The sequence below is a fragment of the Vulpes lagopus genome, chromosome 8 (assembly GCF_018345385.1).
Source record: "Vulpes lagopus strain Blue_001 chromosome 8, ASM1834538v1, whole genome shotgun sequence".
NCBI lineage: Eukaryota > Metazoa > Chordata > Mammalia > Carnivora > Canidae > Vulpes > Vulpes lagopus.
In genome coordinates, this window is record NC_054831.1 from 62,841,333 (window position 1) to 62,864,559 (window position 23,227).

General features: G+C 37.5%; 1 protein-coding gene across 12 annotated transcripts in view; it reads left to right on the top strand.

Moving 5' to 3' along the window:
* The window catches only part of MLLT10 (MLLT10 histone lysine methyltransferase DOT1L cofactor), a 259,317-nt gene that overhangs the window by 60,456 nt on the left and 175,634 nt on the right, over nucleotides 1-23,227 (top strand). For all 12 annotated transcript variants that reach the window (XM_041765075.1, XM_041765081.1, XM_041765074.1 and 9 more), the window contains one exon: nucleotides 8,804-8,858. In XM_041765075.1, coding sequence (XP_041621009.1) covers nucleotides 8,804-8,858 — 55 coding nt within the window. The remainder of the gene's footprint in view (nucleotides 1-8,803; nucleotides 8,859-23,227) is intronic.

Sequence of the window (23,227 nt, forward strand, 5' to 3'; positions counted from 1 at the left end):
GAGTTTGGAAGTTTTCCTTCCATTTCTATTTTGTGAAACAGCTTCATAAGAATAGGTATTAATTCTTCTTTAAATGTTTGGTAGAATTCCTCCCAGGAAGCCATCAAGTCCTAGACTCTTGGGGGAGATATTTATTTATTTAAAGAAATTTATGTATGTATGTATGTATGTATGTATTTATTTGACTTAGAAATTTATTTATTTTTTGGGTATTTTTTTTTTTATTGGAGTTCTATTTGCCAACGTATAGCATAACACCCAGTGCTTATCCCATCAAATGCCCTGCTCTGTGCCCGTCACCCAGTCACCCTAACCCCCTGCCGACCTCCCCTTCTGCTACCCCTTGTTCGTTTTCCAGAGTTAGGCTCATGTTCTGTCATCCTCTCTGATATTTCCCACTCATTTTCTCTCCTTTCCCCTTTATTCCCTTTCACTATTTTTTATATTCCCCAAATGAATGAGACCATATAATGTTTGTCTTTCTCCGATTGACTTACTTCACTCAGCAAAATACCCTCCAGTTCCATCCACATCGAAGCAAATGGTGGATATTCCTTGTTTCTAATGGCTGAGTAATATTCCATTGTATACATAGACCACATCTTCTTCATGCATCTTACAGTGGACACTGAGGCTCCTTCCACAGTTTGGCTGTTGTGGACATTGCTGCTGTAAACATTGGGGTTCAGGTGTCTCGGTTTTTCACTGCACTGTATCTTTGGGGTGAATTCCCAGTAGTGCCATTGCTGGGTCTTAGTGAAGGTCTATTTTTAACTCTTTGAGGAACCTCCACACAGTTTTCCAGAGTGGCTGCACCAGTTCACATTCCCACCAACAGTGCAAGAGGGGTTCCCCTTTCTCCACATCCTCTCCAACGTTTGTTGTTTCCTGTCTTGTTAATTTTCCCCACTCTCACTGGTGTGAGGTGGTATCTCATTGCGGTTTTGATTTGCATTTCCCTGATGGCAAGTGATGCGGAGCATTTTCTCATGTGCTTGTTGGCCATGTGTATGTCTTCTTTGGTGAAATTTCTGTTCACGTCTTTTGCCCATTTCATGATTGGATTGTTTGTTTCTTTGCTGTTGAGTTTAATAAGTTCTTTATAGATCTTGGATATTAGCCCTTTATCTGATATGTCATTTGCAAATATCTTCTCCCATTCTGTAGGTTTTGGGGGAGATTTTTATTTTTATTTTTTTTTTGTGGGGGGAGATTTTTAATGACTGCTTCAATTTCCTTGCTGTTTATGGGTTTGTTCAGATTTTCTGTTTCTTCTTGTTTTAGTTTTGGTGTATATATGTCTCTAGGAATGCATCCATTTCTTCCAGATTGCCTAATTTGTTGGCTCATAATATGTTCTTAGAATTGTTTGTATTTCTTTGGTGTTGGTGTTGGTGTGATCTCTCCTCTTTCATTCATGATTTTATTTATTTGGGTCCTTTCTCTTTTTGATAAGTCTGAGGGGTTTATCAGTCTTATTACTTCTTTTTGTTTTGTTTTGTTTTGTTTTTCTTAGGCTTATTAATTCTTTCAAAGAACCAGCTCTTGGTTTCATTGATCTGTTATTCATTTGGTTTCTATATAATTGATTTCTGCTCAAATCTTAATCATTTCTCTTCTCTTGCTGGGCTTAGGCTTTGTTTGATATTCTTTCTCCAGCTCCTTTAGGTGTAAGGTTCAGTTGTATATTTGAGACCTTTCTTGTTTTTTGAGAAAGTCTTATATTGCTATACTTCCCTCATAGGACCACCTTTGCTGCATCCCAAAGGTTTGGAACAGTTGTGTTTTCATTTTCATTTGTTTACATGAATTTTTAAATTTCTTCTTTAATTTTCCTGGCTGACCCATTCATTCTTTAGTAGGATGCTCTTTAGCATCTATGTATTTGAGTTCTTTCCAAATTTCCTGTTGTGATTGAGTTCCAGTTTCAAAGCATTGTGGTCTGAAAATATGCAGGAAATTATCCCAGTCTTCTGGTACTGATTTAGACCTGATTTGTGTCCCAGTATGTGATCTCATCTAGAGAATGTTCCATGTACAATCAAGAAGAATGTGTATTCTGTTGCTTTAGGATGGCATGCTCAGAATATATCTGTGAAGTCCATCTGGTCCAGTGTGTCATTCTGAAAATACTTGTTTCCTTACTGATCTTCAGTTTAGATGATCTGTCCATTGCAGTGAGTAGGGTGTTAAAGTTCTCTAGTATTACTGTGTTATTATCAATGGGTTTCTTTAATTTTGTTATTAACTGGCTTATAGAATTGACTGTTCCTGTGTTACGGGCATAAATATTTACAATTGTTAGATCTTCTTATTGTATAGCCCCCTTGATTATGATATAGTGTGTTTCCTTATCTCATATTAATAGTCCTTGGTTTAAAATCTAATTTTGGGGCAGCCCTGATGGCTTAGCGATTTGGAGCCGCATTCAGCCCGGGATGTGATCCTGGAGACATGGGATCAAGTCCCACGTCGGGCTCCCTGTGTGGAGCCTGCTTCTCCCTCTTGTCTGTGTCTCTGCCTCTCTCTCTGTCATGATTAAATAAATAAAAATCTTTAAAAAATTTTTAATTTTGTCATATATATTGCCATTCCAGCTTTCTTTTGATTTCCATTACCATGATAAATGGTTTTCTACCCCTTACTTTAAATCTGGAGGTTTCTTTGGGTCCAAAATGAGTCTCTTGCAGGCAGCATATTGATGGGTCTTGCTTTTTTATCCAATCTGATACCTTGTATCTTTTGATTGAGGCATTTAGCCCATTTGTGTTCAGAGTAACTACTGAAAGGTACAAATGTAGTGCCATTTTATGACCTGTAAAGTTACTGTTTCTACAGATTGTCTCTGTTTCTTTCAAGTCTTTGTTACTTTTTTCCTCTCTCTTTGCTTAAAGGATCCCTTTTAATATTTCTTCTAGTGTGGGTTTGGTGATCACAAATTCTCTTAGTTTCTGTTTGTCCTGGACCCTTTTTTATCTCTCCTTATATTTTGAATGGCATCCTCGTTGGATAAAATATTCTTGGCTGCATATTTTTTTCACTTAACATCCTGAATGTATGATGCTAGGCCTCTCTGGCCTGCCAGGTGTCTGTTGATAGGACTGCTGCCAGTCTAATGTTTCTACCCTTTTAGGTTAAGGACCTCATGTCCTGAGCTGCTTTAAGGACTTTCTCTTTGTCTCTCAGATTTGCAAGTTTCACTATTATATATCAGGGTGTTGACCTCTTTTTATTGATTTTAAGAGAGTTTCTCTGTGCCTCCTTGTTGTATTAGTTTACTGTAGGATCTGGAGTCTCTGTGGTCCAAGGTCTCTCATACCAGATCCTTTCTTCCTGAGTTAGGTCATAGTTTTCTACCTAGAACTTAATCTTTTCTTTTCCTGTACTTTTTTTCTCTGAAGTCTCCATATATCTATTTTTGTCTTTAGTAAGGAGACATGGCATATAGTAATGTATCTCTACAAAAGTTTAAAATATAAAAGAAAGTATTTTGGAATAAAGAAATTCATTCATTATCTTACTATCTTCATCATCAGCTTGTTAATATGTATTGTGTGTTTTAGAATTATTTCTATGCATAAATCTTTGTAAATATACCATTATTTCTCATTGAAATACAGTTAGTCATACTTTTTATACAATTTTTAAAAAAGATTTTGCTTATTTGAGAATGAGAGCATGAGTGGGGGGGATGGGCATAGGAAGAGGGAAAAGCAGCTGCCTGCTGAGCAAGGAGTCCAATCTGCAACTTGATCCTAGGACCCTGGGATCATGACCTGAGCTGAAGGCAGACACTTACTGAGCCACCCAGGTGGCCCAACTTTTTAATACAATTTTAAAGAAGATTTTACTTTTATTTACTTTTGAGAGACAAAGAGTGTGTGTGTGCAGAAGCACAGGTGGAGAGAGGGGCCGAGAGAGAGAGTGAGAATCTCGAGCGGACTCTGTGCTGAACATGGAGCCCAGTGCAGGGCTTGATCTCATGACCATGGGATCATGACTTGAGCAGAAACCAAGAGTCAGTCATTTAACTGACTGAGCCACCTAGGCACCTGTATACAATTTTTATAATTATAAACAGCTATATAAAGTATCTTTGCATATATATTTTTTCATGAATTGAAATTAAAGTACATAAATGATACACACAAAAAATAAGGTACATAAATGATACAAAAATGAAATAGTACTTAATAAGTGCTATTTCTTTTTTTTTTTTTTTTTTTAAAGATTTTTATTTATTCATGAGAGACACACACACACACACACACACACACAGAGGCAGAAACACAGGCAGAGGAAGAAGCAGGCTCCATGCAGGGAGCCTGATGTGGGACTCGATCCCAGGTGTCCAGGATCATGCCCTGGGCTGAAGGCAGGTACTAAACCGCTGAGCCACCCAGGGATCCCCTAATAAGTGCTATTTCTATCATATTTCCTTTGGCTCTCTAGAAATGAAGTAATTGAATTAGTATTTTTCTTGAATCATGTTGCTAAATTGCTTTCCAAAAGAATTGGATTATAGTGCCATCAACAATATTTAAAAATTAAAATTCACTGCACTTAGATTGTTAGGAATTAACTTTTAAGAAAAAGTTTACTAGGGCTGGTAAAAGGGATGGTTTAGTCAAGAAAGCATGTGACATTTGGTCTTGAGTTTGTGAGTTCAAGCCACATAGTGGGTATAGAGATTACTTAAAAAAAAAAAAACCAGACAAGCTCAAGAGTTTGAGAGTTGCATACTCTACTGACTGAGCCAGCCTGGTACTCCTCTAATTTTTTAAAAAAGATTATTTGAGAAAGCGTATGGAGGAGCAGAGAGATAGGGACAAGCAGGCTCTATACCACTTATGGAGTGCACTGTGGAGCTTGATCCCAGGACCCCGAGATCATGACCTGAGCTGAAACCAAGAGTTGCATGCCTTCTGATTGAGCCACCCAGGTGCCCATAGATTCTTAATTCCTTACATTTGATTAATTACTGTTTTTAGTTCTTATATTGAAATTGTTTTTCATGCAGTGCCTGGTTGACTGAGTTGATTAAATGTCCAGCTCTTGATTTTGCTCAGTTCATGACCTCGGGGTTGTGAGGTCAAGCCCTGAGTTGGGCTCTGAGCTCAGTGGGGAGTCCACTTGAAATTCTCTGTCTCTTGTCTTCCTCTGCCCCTCCCCCAGCCCACTTGTGTTCTTCTATCTAATAAATAAAATCTTAAAAAAAGAAAAATAATAGTTTTTAAAAACATTTTGAATTTGCATTATTGATCAGTTAATGTTTAAGGGTTTAATCTAAATTTTTTCTTCTCCAGTTGCTAAACAATTATTCTTATACCCAGTCATCCCAAAGAGTAATTATCTCTGGTTCTGTGTAGTCTTTAAATTATTAAATTTAGGGATCCCTGGATGGTGCAGCAGTTTAGCGCCTGCCTTTGGCCCAGGGCGCGATCCTGGAGACCCGGGATTGAATCCCCGGTCGGGGTCCCGGTGCATGGAGCCTGCTTCTCCCTCTGCCTATGTCTCTGCCTCTCTCTCTCTCTCTCTCTCTCTCTCTCTCTCTGACTATCATAAATAAATAAAAATTAAAAAAAATAAATTATTAAATTTAGTTCTTCTAAAAGAAATTTTTTCTTTCTGACAAGATATAAATCACTCAACTAATAGTGTTTCTTTCTGTAAGAGAGGTTGCTGTATTGTTTAGAACCAAATTATTGCCTGCCTTTCATAAGTGTGCTTGTATTTTTGCTTCTTCTATCCCTTTGTCATATATTTTTTGAGTTACCCTGTCAGGAGATGGATAGATGCTAGGGCTACAGCCATGAAATGGAGTATATATATACCCTAGCAGAGAAAATAAACATAATTGCATAGTTAATTGTGATTGCAATGTATGACAAGAAGTAAGTATAAGTAATTTATAATATGTACATTATCTACTATAGGGAATCAGAGAAACCTTTGAGGAAGTGACTTTAAGAACTCGTGAGGTGAATAGAAGTTATCCAGCTGTGAAAGAGGGTTGGGATATAGGATAGGTGTTACAGGTAGAAAGTAAAAGTAACACATTTAGAGTCTATGAAGCAAGAATGAATTTAGGAGTATTTATAGATTTGAAAGAAGAGGGGCACCTGGATGGCTCAGTCAGTAGAGCATGCAAGTCTTGATTGTGAGTTCGAGCCCCGTGTTGGGTGTAGAGTTTACCTTAAAAACAAAAAAACAGAAGTAAAAATGAAAAGACAGTATTGCCTAGATGTGAGATATTGAAAAGAGAAAGTTGTGAAGCTAAGTAGGAGCTCGATCATGTAGTAAAACTATTAAAATGTTTATTCAGTGGTGCAGTAATATACTTGTACCTGCATTTTTGAAGTTTGCTCTAGATTGGTGGTATATAGGCAAGAGTAAGCATGGGACAGTATTGAGTTGGGGTCCCTGAAGTGGTCCTGATGAAAGTTGATGTTGGCTTGCAGTTGGCTAATAGTATAGATGGAGATAGGTAGACCAATCTCACTAGTTCTTAGGAGGAAGAATGGGCAAAATATGCTGTTTGATTAAATATGAGTTAGAGCGTAGGGTGAAACTGTCAAAAGATGATGTGTAGGTGTTTTGTATGGGAAATATGTGGTTGAGAGTACCATTATGAACATAGGGGAAGGAGCTTCTGGCTTGCTCAGTCAGAGCATGTGACTCTTGATTGTGGGGTCGTGAGTTCAACAAGCCTCTGGTTTGTTGCTGAGATTACTAAAAAAAAAAATTGATAAACTTTAAAAAAGATAGGGAATACTGAACAAAGCAAGTATTGCATAGATTTGGACAGTCTGGAAAGTGCCATTGCAATTGTAGGAAGGTTTATATATGGATCTAAGGACAGATCTGAATAGGAGGTAAAATTTGAGAGTCACTGGGATACTTTTAATTTAGTTTTTTATTTATTTTTTATTTTTTTATTTATGATAGTCAGAGAGAGAGAGAGAGGCAGAGACATAGGCAGAGGGAGAAGCAGGCTCCATGCACCGGAACCGACGTGGGATTTGATCCCGGGTCTCCAGGATTGCGCCCTGGGCCAAAGGCAGGCTCTAAACCACCGGGCCACCCAGGGATCTCTTAATTTAGTTGTTAACAGATGAATGGAAAATAAAGATTGCTTAGTGTTTAGCATGAAATGAGAAGGCATCTTAAGCTGGAGCCCTGAGGAACTACCTTATTTAAAGGTTACATAAGGTTATCAGAAAGGTGTTGCCAAAGAGGTTAGAGGAAAATCAGGTACAGGATCTAATAGCTTACATTTTATTATTTTTTCACTATTTTATCTTAATTTCCATCTCCTATTTTCTTTTGTAACTTGTTTATATTACCATATTATAAGTTGCAAAATCTCTTTGGAGAGCAGCAAGGTGTAGGGTACAAATAATAAATACTCAAATATGAGCTCCAGGAATATATTCTTCATAGTAAGACAATGTCATTGAAACTTACTCTGTTTATTATTTTTATAATATCTTTCTCTCATCAGTAGTGAAAAGAAATGATTATACTATCTCTACCTAGGTTTATTTCTGGTTTTAATTTCTAGGGGTGGTAGGGATAGTGATGCATAACAACTACTTAGTATCATTGTTTGTGATAAGAGTAACTAGAATAATTAGAACAGTTCCTTCCTTCTAGAAAGCATGTTCGCATATATGAGATCATGTTTTCTCATTTAAGTCAAAATTCTGAATTTTTGAGCTTGGCTCTTTATTTTAGGAGAAACCAGACCTAACTGACTATAACAATACTAGTTGATCCTAGACAGAAAGTGAAGGAATAGGAGGCACCTGGGTGGCTCAGTGGTTGAGCATCTGCCTTTGGATCCTGGAGTCCCGGGATTGAGTCCCACATCGGGCTCCCTGCATGGAGCCTGCTTCTCCCTCTGCCTACGTCTTTGTCTCTCTCTCTCTATCTCTCATGAATAAATAAAAAATAAAATCTTAAAAAAAAATAAGAAAGTGAAGGAATAGAGGCAAATGTTAAAAACTGTGCCCTGGACTCTTTTTGTTATTGTTATGGTTAACAAAAGTCATGGCAGGTATGTGGAAGTTAAGTAATATTCTCTTTTTAAAGTTATCTGATGAGGTGCCTGGCTGTCTGAAGTTGGTAGAGCATGTGACTCTCTCATTATTTTTTTTTAAGATTTATTTTGGTGAGAAGCAGAGTTTCCCAAGCAGACTCCATGATGGCTAAGCTTGGAGCCCATTGTGGGGCTTGATCTCACAGCCCTGAGGTCATGACTGGAACCAAAACCAAGACTCAGACACTTTACCAGCTGCACCACCCAGGCGCCCCTTGAGCATGTGACTCTTGATCTTAGGGTCATGAGTTCAAGACCCATGTTGAGGAAGAAGAGTTACTTAAAAAAAGTACACATGCACACATACATACATATGAAATAAAGTTGGTAGTTGGTATTTTGAGGAAGATCACATGTTGAGAATGACTTTGTGAGGAATGTTATGAGATACTTTTGGTGGCAGCTAGTACAAATGCTGCTCCCACATTAAAAAAAAATTTTTTTTATTACTCATTTGAGACACTCCAGGAGGAGTGGCAGAGGCAGAAGGAGAAGCAGACTCCTCGCTGAGCAGGGAGCCCAACGTGGGGCTGGATCCCAGGACCCCAGGATCATGGCCTGACGCTTAACTGACTGAGCCACCCAGGTGCCCCTGCTCCCACATTTTTAATAGTTTTGAGGTTTTGGGGAAGTTGTTATACTTTGGTAATTTGAAATATCTCTTTGATTTCTCCTCTTCTTCTTCTTTATTTTTTTAAATAGAGATGTGAACTGTGTCCTCATAAGGATGGAGCTTTAAAAAGAACAGATAATGGGGGTAAGTACAGAGAATCAAAAAAGTTTTTTTTATTGAAAACTGGAGTGGGGGAGTATTTAAAAATATCTGGTTCATATTATAATATCAAATTAAGTTTATCATTCATATTTTTAATAGTAATGTAATTTATGAATCTTTTTTGCTACCTTAGGGACAAACTTTTTTTTTTTTTTTTTTTTTTTTGGAGAGAGAGTGTGGGTGAGGGAGGGGCAGCGGGAGAGAGAGAGAAAGAGAGAAAGGGCTCAATGCCTACACAGAGCCCAAATCTGGGCTTGATCTCATGGTCCTGAGATGAAATCAAGAGTCAGACTCTTAATTGAGTGAGCCACCCAGGTGCCCCAAGCATTGTTTTTAAAATGTAGAATGGGCACATACTTCTAATTAAAATCTTCATTTTTTAAAATGGGTATAATTTTCTTATATTAGAAATTATTTTGGGAAAAGTTAGCTTCTTTTTTGTTGTTAGAGCTACACTCTGATGTTTTAGAGTCTTTTTTCCCCTCTCTTTTGTGTATTGCTGGACAGATGATATTTCTAGTAAATGTTAATTTTAACACCCTGAGGATTTTTGTTGCTTGAATATAGAGAAATGCTGACTTCTGTCTTTAAATTTTAAATTTTAAATTCACCCTTGTGAATTTCTCATTTGCATCTCCATTTTTAGTTGCTTTCCCCTGAGAAATCCATGTTTCTTTATAGCTCAGTACCATTCTATTTTTTAAAAAATATTTTATTTATTTATTCATGAGAGAGACAGAGAGAGAGGCAGAGACGCAGGTAGAGGGAGAAGCAGGCTCTTCAAGGGGAGCCTGATGCGAAACTCGATCCTAGGACCTTGGGATCATGCCCTGAGCTGAAGGCAGATGCTCAACCACTGAGGCACCGAGGCGTTCCTCCCGTTTTAAAAATTTTTATTTATTTATTCAGCTCAGTACCATTCTTAAATATGTAGACATGAATTTATTAAACTGTGGCATACTGTGAAAATTAATTGATGAAGAAACTCATAAAAGTAGAGATTGTAACTCCTATTAGTACTCTTCCATTTTGAGCAGCTACCTCTAAAGCATTTTTGGCATAGAATAGAGGAATGACATGGGTAAATAAAAGGAAAAAAAAATGTTTTAGTGTAGCTCTACATAGATTTATTTATATACAAATTTAATATTTAGACTGATATATAGCCACATTTTACAGAATTTTTAAAATATTAGAAACCCTTGCTCCTATTCCTGTTCACCATCTGTCTAGTTTCTCAACAACTTTCCTGCTGTTGGTATACTTCTCTTATTACTTATTTGCATCTCCTTCTAGGGTTTTTCTTTATATACAAATAAATATGAATAAAGAAATATTTTCTCCCTAATTTTTATACGGATGGATGAATATTTTACATACTCTTTGCATCTTAATTTTTTCACTTAATAGTTTATTACTAGTATAAAGCTTTCTTTTTTATATAATCATGGTTTATGTAACCTGTTGATAGACTTTCTGATATTCTGCTTTTATGACTAGTCCTTGTATACATGTCATGTGTGCCTCTGTAGGATTATTAATTCCCAGGGGTGGAACTATTGGGTCAAAGGGATTTTGTAGTTAATTTGATAGATATTCCCAAATTATTTTCCCTTGTGGTTGTACTTATTTATGTTTCCAGCAGCCTTGAATGAATAACTTATTCTCTGTATCCTTTGATAATCCAGTAGGTGAAAATTGGTATCTCAGAGCAGTTATTTTGCATTTTTTTTTAAAGATTGTGTTTATTTATTCTTGACAGACACCGAGAGAGAGAGAGAGAGAGAGAGACAGAGACACAGGCAGAGGGAGAAGCAGGCTCCATGCAGGGAGCCTGATGTGGGACTTGATCCTGGGTCTCCAGGATCACACCCTGGGATGAAGGTGGCACTAAACCGCTGGGCCACCAAGGCTGCCCCTGCATTTCTTTTATGAGTGAAGCTGAGCATCTTACACTTTTATTTTACAATTTTTATTTTTAAAGATTGATTTATTAGAGAGTGCAAGTGAAGAGAGTACAAGCAGGGGGAGCAGTGAAGGGTGAAGGAGAAATAGACTGCCCACTGAGCAGGAAGCCTGATGCAGGGCTCCATCCTAGGACCCTGAGATCATGACCTGAGCCAAAGGTAGCCGCTTAACTGACTGAGCCACTTAGGGGCCCCCCCATCCTATATATATATATATTTATATATATGTGTGTGTGTGTATTTTTTTATTTTAAGATTTTATTTATTCATGAGAGACACAGAGAGAGAGGCAGAGACATAGGCAAAGGATGAGTTAGGCTCCTTGCAGGAAGCCTGATGTGGGACTCAATCCCAGGACCCTGGGATCACGACTTGAGCCAAAGTCAGATGCTCAACCTCTGAGTCACCCAGGTGCCCCACCATCTTATATTTTTTAAAAGCAATTCGTATTTTTCTTTCTTTGGATTTTTTATTTATTAATTAGAGACACAGAGAAAGAGAGGCTGAGACATAGACAGAGGAAGAAGCAGGCTCCATGCAGGGAGCCTGATGTGGGACTCGATCCCAGGACTTTAGGATCACGTTCTGAGCCAAAGGCAGACGCTTAACTGCTGAGCCACCCAGGCGTTCCAAGCAATTTGTATTTTTCTTTCTGGTTTGTTAATATGTTTTTTCTCTTTGGTTGTTGATCTTTTTTTTTTTTTTTTTTTAAAGATTTTATTTATTTATTCATGAGAGACAGAGAGAGATGCAGAGACCTAGGCAGAGGGAGAAGCAGGCTCCATGTAGGAAGCCGGATGTGGGACTTGATCCCTGGACTTCAGGATCACGCTCTGGGCCAAAGGCAGGCACTCAAACACCAAGCCATCCAGGCATCCCTGATCATTTTCTTTTTGATTGTTGAAGCTTTCATAGGAGCCTCTTTATTCATAAGGCTTTTGTGATTGAGTTGGGTTAGTATTTTTGTCCAGTTGTTCAGTCTTCGCTTATGGGGCTTTGTACCATGCAGAAGTTTGATTTTTATTTAAGTGAATTTATTAATCTTATCTTTCATGGATTCTGTATTCTGAACCATAGTTAGAAAGGCCTTCCTTACTCCAACATTAATAAAAAGATTCTTTCACAATGTCCTCTAGTTTTTTTATGGTTTCTTTTTTTTTACAGTTTAATCTTTGATACATTTGGAATGTATCCATGTAAGACAATATGGGGTATGGATCCATCTTTATTTTTTTGTGGTTGCTAAAAATGCTACCATTTGTCCCATCATCATCTGTTGAGCAGTTCATCTTTTCTTCAATGATCTGAAACACCATCTTTATTAAGAGTCTTAAGTTTGATGTATATTTAAAACATTCTGACTAAATTGTGTTCCAAAATAGATTTACCAATCTATTTGTAAATAGATTTGAATTCATTTTCCTATTGAAATACTAATTATATTTCTTGAGTAGTTAACAAAACTCCACAATGTACCTGGTGGTACAATATTGATGATAAATTTTTTTTATAATACTTAATTTTTAATACCTAATACTCCCTTTTCATGCTGGAAAATACGTTAGAAGTTTTGGTAGTCAGGATGAGGAATTTCTCAATGCAGCTTTTAATTTTCTCAATCTCATCTGCTGTACATAATTCTCAGTTGTTAAAGGTAAGTAAAACTTAACAAGTTTAATATATAATATAGATTGGCGTATGAGAAGTGGGGTTGGGGTATTACAGGCAGAAGGAGAAGCAAACGATAAAAGACACAAGTATATTGAAGAATTGAAAATGGGAGTTAGACTGTAAGGTTTGAATGGCAGGCCCTCTGAGAGGTGAAACTGATGATAAAGGCAAAGTTGTCATTCCTTCTCCTCTCCCCTGCTCATCTCCTTCCATTCCCTTCCTTCTCCCTCTTCCCTCTTCCCTTTCCTGTACTGAGGACTTGATCCTGTTGATTTGGGGAGCCACTGAAGCTGAGGAATAACATGAGATTTCTATTTTAGAAAGGTAACTGTGATAGCAATGTGGTGAATGGATTGAAAGAATATGATTGCCAGCTATAAAAAAGAATAGTAGAGCTGGATCATAAGTGCATTTAACATACTTGAAATCAGCTATATAGCCTGGGCAGTGGGAGGAGATACAGAAAAAGAAATAAATTGCAGAGATAATTCAGTTTGCCATTTTACTCAGTCAGCATACATTCTAGGCAAACCTATATGGAAATCCCTGTGAATGATTGTAAGGCTTTCGCAGCCATCATTGACAAAGATATGAAATATATTAGCGAGGGGTCAAGCAAGAGATGGTGATGTCAGTTACATTTTATGGTTTTTTAAAACTAAAAAAAAAAATTATATTCCAGTAGAGTTAACATATACTGTTATATTAGTTTCAGGTGTACAGTATAGTTATTCAACAATTCTATTATTACTCAGTGCTCATCAAGATAAGTGTTACTTTTCATCCCCTTCAACTATTTCACACACCCTTATCTCCCCTCTGGTTAACCATCAGTTTGTTCTCTATAGTTAAGAGTCTGTTTTTTTGGTTTGTCTCTTTTTTCTTTGTTTGTTTTTTCTTATATTACAATTATGAGTGAAATAATATGGTATTTGTCTTTCTGACTGACTTATTTCACTTAACATTATAACTCTAGATCCATCCATACTTTTGTAAATGGCAAGCTTTCATTCCTTTTAATGGCTGAATAATATTCATTCCAATGTGTGTGTGTGTGTGACTGTGTGTGTATATATGTATTACATCTTTTTTTTTTTTTTTTTAGGTTTACTTATTTTAAGTAATCTCTACACCTAACGTGGGGCTCAAACTCATGGCCCCAAGATCAAGAGTTGCATGCTTTTCTGACTGAGCAAGCCAGGTGCTTCCATGTCTTTATCCATTCACCCTATTGGTGGACACTTGGGCAGCTTCCCTAAGTTGGCTTTTGTAAATAATCCTGCAATAATATAGAGGTGCATATATCTTTTCAAATTAGTATTTTTTGTACCAGTAGTGTGATTACTGGATCATATGGCAGTTATGTTTCTGATTTTTTTTTTTTTTAATGTAGCCTCTATACTGTTTTCCACAGTTGCTATACCAGTTTGCATATTCACCAACAGTGCACAGGGGTTCCCTTTTTCTCAACATCCTCACCAACACTTGTTGTTTCTTCTGTTTTTGATTTTAGCCATTCTTACAGGTGTGAGGTGATATGTCATGTGGTTTTGATTTGTATTGCCCTGATGAGTGATGTTTATCAGCTTTTCATGTATTCGTTGGCCATCTGTATGTCTTCTTTGGAAGAATGTCCATGTCTTCCCATTTTTAAAATAAGATTTTATTTATTTATTCATGAGAGTCACAGAGAGGCAGAGACACAGGCAGAGGGAGAAGCAGGCTCCCCGTGGGGAGCCCGATGTGGGACTGGATCCCAGACCCCGGGATCACACCCTGAGCCCAAGGCAGACGCTCATCCGCTGAGCCACACCACCATCCCTGTCTTCCCACTTTTAATTGGATTATTTGTTACTTACATTTTTGAAGAAATTTCAGAATGAATTGAGGCTCATTGATAGATAACAATCTGACAAGAAAATAACTTACAAAATCTCACAGGGTTATATATTAAAAATTGGAATTTTAAAAAATGATTTATTTATTCATGAAAGAAACAGAGAGGTAGTTACACAGGCCATGGGAGAAGCAGGCTTCCTGCAAGGAGCCCGATGTGGGACTTGATCTTGGACCCTGGAATCACACCCTGGGATGAAGGCAGATGCTTAACTGTTGAGCCACCCAGATGTGGTCTCAAAATTTGAATTTTAAGGACAGTTTTTTTTTTTTAAAGATTTAATTTATTTATTTGAGATAGAGAGGGAGATATGATATGAGAGGGAGACGAGAAGCAGGCTTTCGACTGAGCAGGGAGCCTGATGTGAGGCTTGATCCCAAGATTCTGAGTTGAAGGCAGACACTTAACTGATTGAGCCACCCAGGTGCCCCAAGGACAGTTTTGATTATGCTTGTTTTTGCTTTAGAGTCTAAACCCACAAAGATGAGACTCTGCATTATTGCAGTAAGTCTAAGTGGCAGATTGATAAGGGACTGGTTGAAGACAGCAGTAGTAGGAGTGTAAACATGAGGGAATGGCTATCAGAAATACTAAATGGTAAAATTTTGCAGGTATATTTTTAAAAATGTACCTATTTCACTATGGGAAATTTTGAGTATACATAAAAGTAGAGAGAATCCCCAGGTACCTAGCTTTAATAGTGATCAAGTCATGGCTAGACTTGTTTCATTTAAACTTTTCCTTATGCCATTTTGATTATTTTGAATTTTAGATCATAACTAACATACGTGGGTATTTAACAAATACACAACATATTATCACATATAAAAAAAAGGTCAAAGATTTTTTAAAGCCATCAACTATTCAGTTACTCGGATTTTCCTGGTTGTCTCCCTAAATGTTTTCTTTTTATATTTGAATGAATCAGTGTCCAAAGAAGATCCATAAGCTGGATCCATGAAGTGCATACAGTGTAATTGCTTGATATGTCTCTTAGGTCTCTTTGTAACCCCTCCAAACCATTTCCTTGTCACTTTACTTATGGAGAAAATTGGGACATTTGCACTGTATAGTTTCCCACAATAGAGATTTTATTGATTGTATCTCATATGGGGTGTGAGTGTGTGAGCATGTTACTTTGTCTTATATATTTTCTGTATGTTGGTAGTTAGATGTATTCAGAAGCTCGATTATAGTCAGTTTATTGTGGGGGCAGTTAAAAAGACTTCATGGTGTTGTATGCTTCATTCATGAGGCATATGATATTTGGTTGTTTTCTTTTTTTGTGATATTAGCAGCTGATGACCAATATCTAGACCATTATTTTATTAAATAGAAAGTGAATAAAATTGTGATATTCTGTCATATATTGTCATATACAGACAATCGATCATTTCTCAACTACTTATTACCCTGAAGTGCAGTTTGTGAAGGAAGGACAGGGTACCATATTCTTCTTTCTTAAAATTGAGATAAAATTTATATAGCATAACATTGACCAGCTTAAGATATATAGTTCAGTGACATTTACTACTTTCACAACGTTGTGCAATTATCACCTCTGTCAATTTCCAAAACATTTTTACCACCCTAAAAGAAAGTATGCTTTCATAAGCAGAAACTATACATTTTACCATCTATCCTTTCTCCCCCAGCCCTTGGCAATCACCAAGCTTCTTTTTGTCTCTATGGATTTACTTCTGTATATTTTATGTAACTATAATAGTCATACAGTATGACTGTTGAAGTTTGGCTTCTTTCTCAGGATAATGTTTTTCAGGTTCATCAGTGTTGTAGCCTGTATTAGTACTTCAGTCCTCTTTATGGTTGAATAATTCTCCGTGTGTGTGTGCGCGCGCGCGTGTGTGTGTGAGAGTATCTGTGAGCACGAAAGGGGGGGTGGAGATTGATTACATTGTGTTGGTCCTTTCATTTGTTGGACATTTGTATTTCTGCCTTTTGATTGTTGTGAATAGGGCTGCTGTGAACATGGTTGTACAAATGTGTTTTATTCTCTCTTTTCAGTTTTGTGGGGAGTATATACTAGGAGTGGCATGATGGGTCATTTAATGATTCTGGGTTTAACTTTTTGAGGAACCACCAAAGTTTTTCATAGTGCCTGCACCAGTTTTACATTCTCACAAGCAGTGTGTGAGAGATCTAATTCCTTTTCATTCTCACCAACACTATTTTCTGAAATTTTAAGTTATAGCCATCCTATTGAGTATGAAGTAGTACCTCACTGTGGTTTTGATTTATTTCCCTAAAGATAATAATATATTGAGCATTTTTTCATGAACCTATTGGTCATTTGTGAATCTTCTTTGGAGAGAAATCTATTCATATTCTTTGTCTTTTTTGTAATTGGGTTGTTTGTCTTTTTGTTGTTGACCTATAAGGATTCTTTATATTTTCTAGACTGATACATGATTTGCACAGCTTTTCTCTCTCTATGTACATTGTCTTCTCATTTCTTGATAATGTCCTTTGATTCACAGTAATTTTTAATTTGATGAGGATCTGTTTAATTTTTCTTTGTTGCTCACGCTTTTGATATCTAAGAATCCATTGCTAATCAAAGTCATTAAGATTTATATCTATGTTTCATTCTGACTTTATTTTTTAAGGACTTTTTTAGTTGTTGACCCATTTTGAGTTAAATTTAGTATATGATATGAGTTAAGGTCCAACCTCTCTCTCTCCTGTTTTTTTTTTTTTTTTTCATGTGGAAATCCAGATGTCCCAGCACCATTTGTTGAAGAGACTGTTCTTTCCCTATTGTGAATGGTCTTGGTGCCTTGTTGAAAATCAGTTGGCCGTAGATACATGGGTTTACTTTTGGACTCTGTTGTATTCCATTGATCTTTATGTCTATTGTAAAGTGCCATCATAAACTGTTTTGAAGACTACAGCTTTGGTAGTAAATTTTGTAATTGGGAATGTGAGTGTCTCATTTTTCTTTTTCTTTTTCAGTATTGCTTTGACTCTTTGGATTCTAGTTGGTATGATTTCAAGGATTGCAAAAAAGACGTGTGGAATTTTGATAAGGGATTATGTTGAATTTGTATATTGCTTTGGGTAGTATTGTTAACAGTGTAAACTCTTTTATTATATGAATGTGGGGGTGTCTTTCCATTTATTTATGTCTTTAATTTCTTTCATCATCCCTGTTCTATAGTTTTCAGGGTAGAAATCTTTCACCTTGTTTAATTTCTTTTAGGTGTTTTATTCTTTTTTTTTTTTTTCTTGATTGTAAAGATTTTATTTATTTATTCATGAGAGACACAGAGAGAGAGACAGAGACAAAGGCAGAGGGAGAAGCAGGCCCAATGCAGGGAGCCCGATGTGGGACTCCATCCCAGGTCCCCAGGATCACGCCCTGGGCTGAAGGCGGCGCTAAACCGCCGAGCCACCCAGGCATCCCATAGATGTTTTATTCTTTTAGATGCAAAATGATTTTTTCCCTTAATTTTCTGTTTGGATTAGTCATTGATAATACGTAGAAATAAAACAGAATTCCACGTGTGGCTTTTATACCATAGTTTTGCTGAATTTCTTCTAATTCTTTTTGCATGTTCTTTAGGGCTTTCTATATGTAAAATGGTGTGAATAAAGGTAGTTTTACTTCATCTTTTCCAATTTGGATGCCTTTCACTAATTTTTTTTCATTAATTGCTGTAGCTAGCATTTCTAGTACAATATTGAACAGAAGTGGAAATATATAGTGGGTATCCATGTCTTCTTCCTGATATTAGGGGGAAAATTATCAGTCTTTTATCATTGAGTTAGTTTTTTCCAGCAGGTTTTTCATAAATATCCCAATTGTATTGAGGAAGCTCCATTTTATTTCTGCTTTGTTGAATTTATATCTTGTGAAAGGTGTTAAATTCTGTCAAATCCTTTTTTTTTTTTTTTTTTGGTATCTTTTTGCATGGTGATGTGGTTTTTGTTTTATTAAAGGTATAGTATAATTGGCTGGTTTTCTTATGTTGAATCCCCTTTGTATTTCTATCATAAATCCCTTTTGATCAAAGTATACAATTTTTTAATTACTTAATTTTGTACCCCAAAGAATTTGTTTATTTAGAACCTCAGAATATGACCATATTTGAAATAAGGTTTTTGTTTTTTTTTTTTAAGATTTTATTTATTCATGAGAGACACACAGAGAGAGGCAGAGACATAGGCAGAGGGAGAAGCAGGCTCCCTGTGGGGACCTGATGCAGGACTCCATCCCTGGACTGTGCCATCACGCCCTCAGCCTAAGGCAGACACTCAACCATTGAGCCACCCAGGTGTCCCTAATAGGGTCTTTACAGATATTTAGAACCAAGGTAAAAATCTTGGATGGGATCATCCTGGCCCCATATGGACACCCAATCCAATAACAAATGCCCTTGTAAAAGATCATTGGAGAATGCACCAAGAGACACAGGAGATAGTCATGTGAAAGGACTAAGGTGGAGATTGAATATGTAGCTGTGAGCTGAGAAATGCCAAGAATTGCTGGAGCCACCAGAAGTTAGGATAGAAGCATGCTGATTTTGGACTTCTGGTCTCCAGAACTGTGGAAGAATGTATTTTTTTCTAAAGCTATTAAATTTCTTTTAATTTATAGCTGTTTTAAGATACAAATACACTAGTATTTTGCTGAAAATTTTTGCATTTATATTCATAAGGGATATTGGTGCGTAATTTTGTTTTCCTCTGTTTTGTTTGGCTTTAGGGGTATTTGATGACATACTGGCTTTGTAGAATGAGTTAGGAAGTGTTTCTTCCTCTTTCATTATTTGGAAGAATTTGTGTTAATGCTTATTTAAATATTTGGTAGAATTCTACTCCTGAAACTAGTATCGCACTGTATGTTAACTAACTACACTTTAAATAAAAATTAAAAAGGTAAATGTTTGGTAGAATTCACTTATGAGTGCATTTAACCCAGGACTTTTGCTTTTCTTTGTTGGAAGTTTTTTGTTTATCTTTTTATTTGTTCAGACCTTCTCTTTCAGTTTTCTTAGTTTGTGTGTTTCTAGGAATTTATCATTTTTATGTAGGTTATCTAATTGGTCATAGTATTATCTTTTTTTTTTTTTTTTAAGATTTTATTTATTCGAGAGAAAGCACGAGCAGGGGGAGAGGCAGAAGGAGAGGGAAAAGAGAAGCACACTCCTTGCTGACCGGGGGAGCAGGGGCTCCTCATGCCCTGAGAGTGGAAGGCAGACGCTCAACCACTGAGTCACCCAAGCGCCCCTTCGTGGAGTCCTCTTTTAAAAAAGATTTATTTAGGGACGCCTCCGTGGCTCAGTGGTTGAGCACCTCCTTTTGGCCTGGGGTGTGATCCTTGGGTCCCGGGATCAAGTCCCACCTCCGGCTCCCAGTGAGGAGCCTGCTTCTCCCTCTGCCTGTGTCTCTGCCTCTCTCTGTGTCTCTCATGAATAAGTAAATAAAATCTTAAAAAAAAAGATTTATATATTTGAGAGAGGGAGAGTGTGCATGCGTGTGGATGCACACACAGTGCACGTGAGTAGGGAGAGAGGGAAAAGGAGAGAAGATTTCTGCTGAGCACAGAGCTCTGGCCAGGCTTGATCTCAGGACCCTGAGATCATGACCTGAGCCGAAATCAAATGTTAGTTGCTTTTTTTAAAAAGATTTTATTTATTTATTCAGAGACAGACACAAAGAGAAAAAGAGAGAGAGAGAGAGAGAGAGAGGGAGGCAGAGACACAGGCAGAGGGAGAAGTGGGCTCCATGCAGGGAGCCTGACATGGGACTCGAACCTGGGTCCCCGGGACCATGCCCTGGGCTGCAGGCAGCGCTAAATCGCTGCCCCAAATGTTAGTTGCTTAACGGACTGAGCCACCCAGGTGCCTGGAAAAGCCTCTGTGTGTGTGTGTGTGTGTGTGTGTGTGTTTTAAGCCTGTGTTTTTAAACTTTTATCCCCTTATTTGTTCACCCGACCCCACCCCACCTCACCTGAGCATCTTTCTTCATTTTCAACAGAGGGGTTTTACAGGTATGCTCAGTTGTTAGAGTATGTGACTTTTTTTTTTTTTTTTAAGATTTTATGTATTTATTCATGAGAGAGAGAGAGAGAGAAAGAGAGAGAGAGAGGCAGAGACACAGGCAAAGCGAGAAGCAGGCTCCCCACAAGGAGCCCGAAGTGGAACTGGATCCTGGTTTCTGGGATTACACCCTGAGCCAGAAACAGGCGCTCAACTGCTGAGCCATCGAGGCATCCCGAGTATGTGACTCTTGATCTTGGGGTGACTTTGAGTCCATGTTGTGCTTTTTTTTAAAAGGGGGGGATCCCTGGGTGGCGCAGCAGTTTGGCGCCTGCCTTTGGCCCAGAGCGCAATCCTGGAGACCCGGGATCGAATCCCAGGTCGGGCTCCCGGTGCATGGAGCCTGCTTTTCCCTCTGCCTGTGTCTCTGCCTCTCTCTCTCTCTCTGTGTGACTATCATAACAAATAAAAAATAAAAAATAAATGTTTCCTCTGAGACACCTGGGTGGCTCAGTGGTTGGGCATCTGCCTTTGGCTCAGGGCATGATCCTGGGTCCTGGGATTGAGTCCCATACTAGGCTCCCTGCAGGGAGCCTGCTTCTCCCTCTGCCTATGTCTCTGCCTCTCTTTGTGTGTCTCTCACGAATAAATAATAAATAAAATCTTTAAAAAAATATTGCCTCTTACTGAGTATTTATTTGGTTGCTATAAACTTTTTGGTTTTAAGAACTTTTTTGTCTTCAATTTAAAAAAAAATTTAATTCCCGTGTAGGTAATGTACAGTGTTATATTAATTTCAGGTGCATGACATAATGATCTGACAATTCTGTATATTACTCAGTGTTCATCACAATAAGTGTATTCTTAATCTCCCTTAACCCCCCCCCCCCCCGCCTCCTTTCTTGTAACCATCAGTTTATTCTCTATAGCTAAGAATGTGTTTCTTGGTTTGTCTTTTTCTTTTTGTTCATTTGTTTTGTTTCTTAAATTCCACGTGAGTAAAATCATATTTTATTTGTCTTTTTCTGACTTATCTCATTTTTTTCCCCACTTTATTTCAACAAGATCCCTCTTTGTTGTTGCAACTGGTAAGACTTCATTCTTTTTTGTGGCTGAGTAATGATCCTTAGTATATGTATGCGTGTGTGTGTATGTGTATACATATACACACATACATACCCACTACTTTTTATTTAATAAAGATTTTATTTATTCATGAGAGACAGAGAGAGAGAGAGAGAGGCAGAGGCACAGGCAGAGAGAGAAGCAGACTCTCCGCGGGGAGCCCGATGCAGACTCGATCCCAGGACCCTGGAATAACACTCTGAGCAGATGCTCAACTGCTGACCCACCCAGGCATCCCTACATTGTTATTCCTAGGCTGTACATTATATCACCATGACATTTATTTTATAAATGGAATTTTGTACCTGTTAATCCCTTTCATGTATTTTGTCCAATCTCTTCCTCAGCCTTTTTCCCCACAGGTAATCAACAGTTTTTTTCCTGTATCTCTGAGCCTGTTGCTGTTTTGTTTGGTTTGTTTTTTAGTTTCTACATGTAAGTGAAATCATACAGTATTTGTGTTTGTCTGTCTGACTTAGTTTTCTTGGCAGAATACCCTTTAGGTCCATGCATGTTGTCACAGATGGCAAGATTCCATTCTTATGTGTAGCTAAATAATAGTCTGTTGTGTAGAGGTGTATGTGTGTGTACCACATCTTTGCCCATTCATCTATCCAGGGTCACTTAGGTTGCTTCCATACCTTGGCTATTATAATTAACACCGAAAAGATAATAGAGTTGCATTTATCTCTTTGAATTGATGTTTTCCTTTTCTTTGGATAAATACTCAGAAGTGGACTTGCTGGACTGTATGTAATAATTCTATTTTTAAGTTTTTGAGGAACTTCCATACTATTTTTTAAAATAGATTTATTTATTTATTTATTCATGAGAGAGAGAGAGAGAGAGACAGAGAGAGAGACAGAGAGAGAGACAGGCAGAGGAAGAAGCAGGCTCCATGCCGGGAGCCCACCGTAGGACTCAATCCTGCGACTCCAGGATTGCGCCCTGGGCCAAAGGCAGGTGCTAAACCACTGAGCCACCCAGGGATCCCCTCCATGCTATTTTCCTTAGTGGTTGCACCTCTTTACATTCACACTAATAGCATAGGAGTGTTCTCTTTTCTCCACATCCTTGTGAACACAGTTCTTTTTTGTCTTTCTGGTAACAGCCATCATGACATGTGTGAGATGATACTTTATTGTGATTTTTGAGTTGCATATTCCTGATGATTAGTGATACTGAACATCTTTTCATGCATCTCCATCTGTATATCTTCTTTGGGAAAATGTCTATTCAGGTTCTCTGCCGGCTTTTTAATGGGATTATTTGATTTTTGGCATTGAGTTGCATAATTTGTTTGTATATTTTGAATATTAACCCTTTACTAGACATGCCATTTGCAAATATATTCTCTTAGTAGGTTGCCTTGTCATCTTGTTCATAGTTTTCTTTGTTATGCAAAAGCCTTTTTATTTTTTGTTGTCCCACTAGTTTATTTTTGCCTTTTGTTTTTGTTTTTTGCCTGAGGAGACTGATCTAGAAAAATGTTTCTATGACAGAGATTATTGCCTGTATTCTCTAATCTGTTATGAATTTCTGTAGATGGTGTAAAATAGTAGTTCATTTCATTCTTTTGCATATCATTGTCCAGTTTTCCCATTGCCATTGTATATTCTTGTCTCTTTTTGTCATAGGTTAATTGATTATGTATGTATGGGTTTATTTCTAAGCTGCCATTTGTATTCC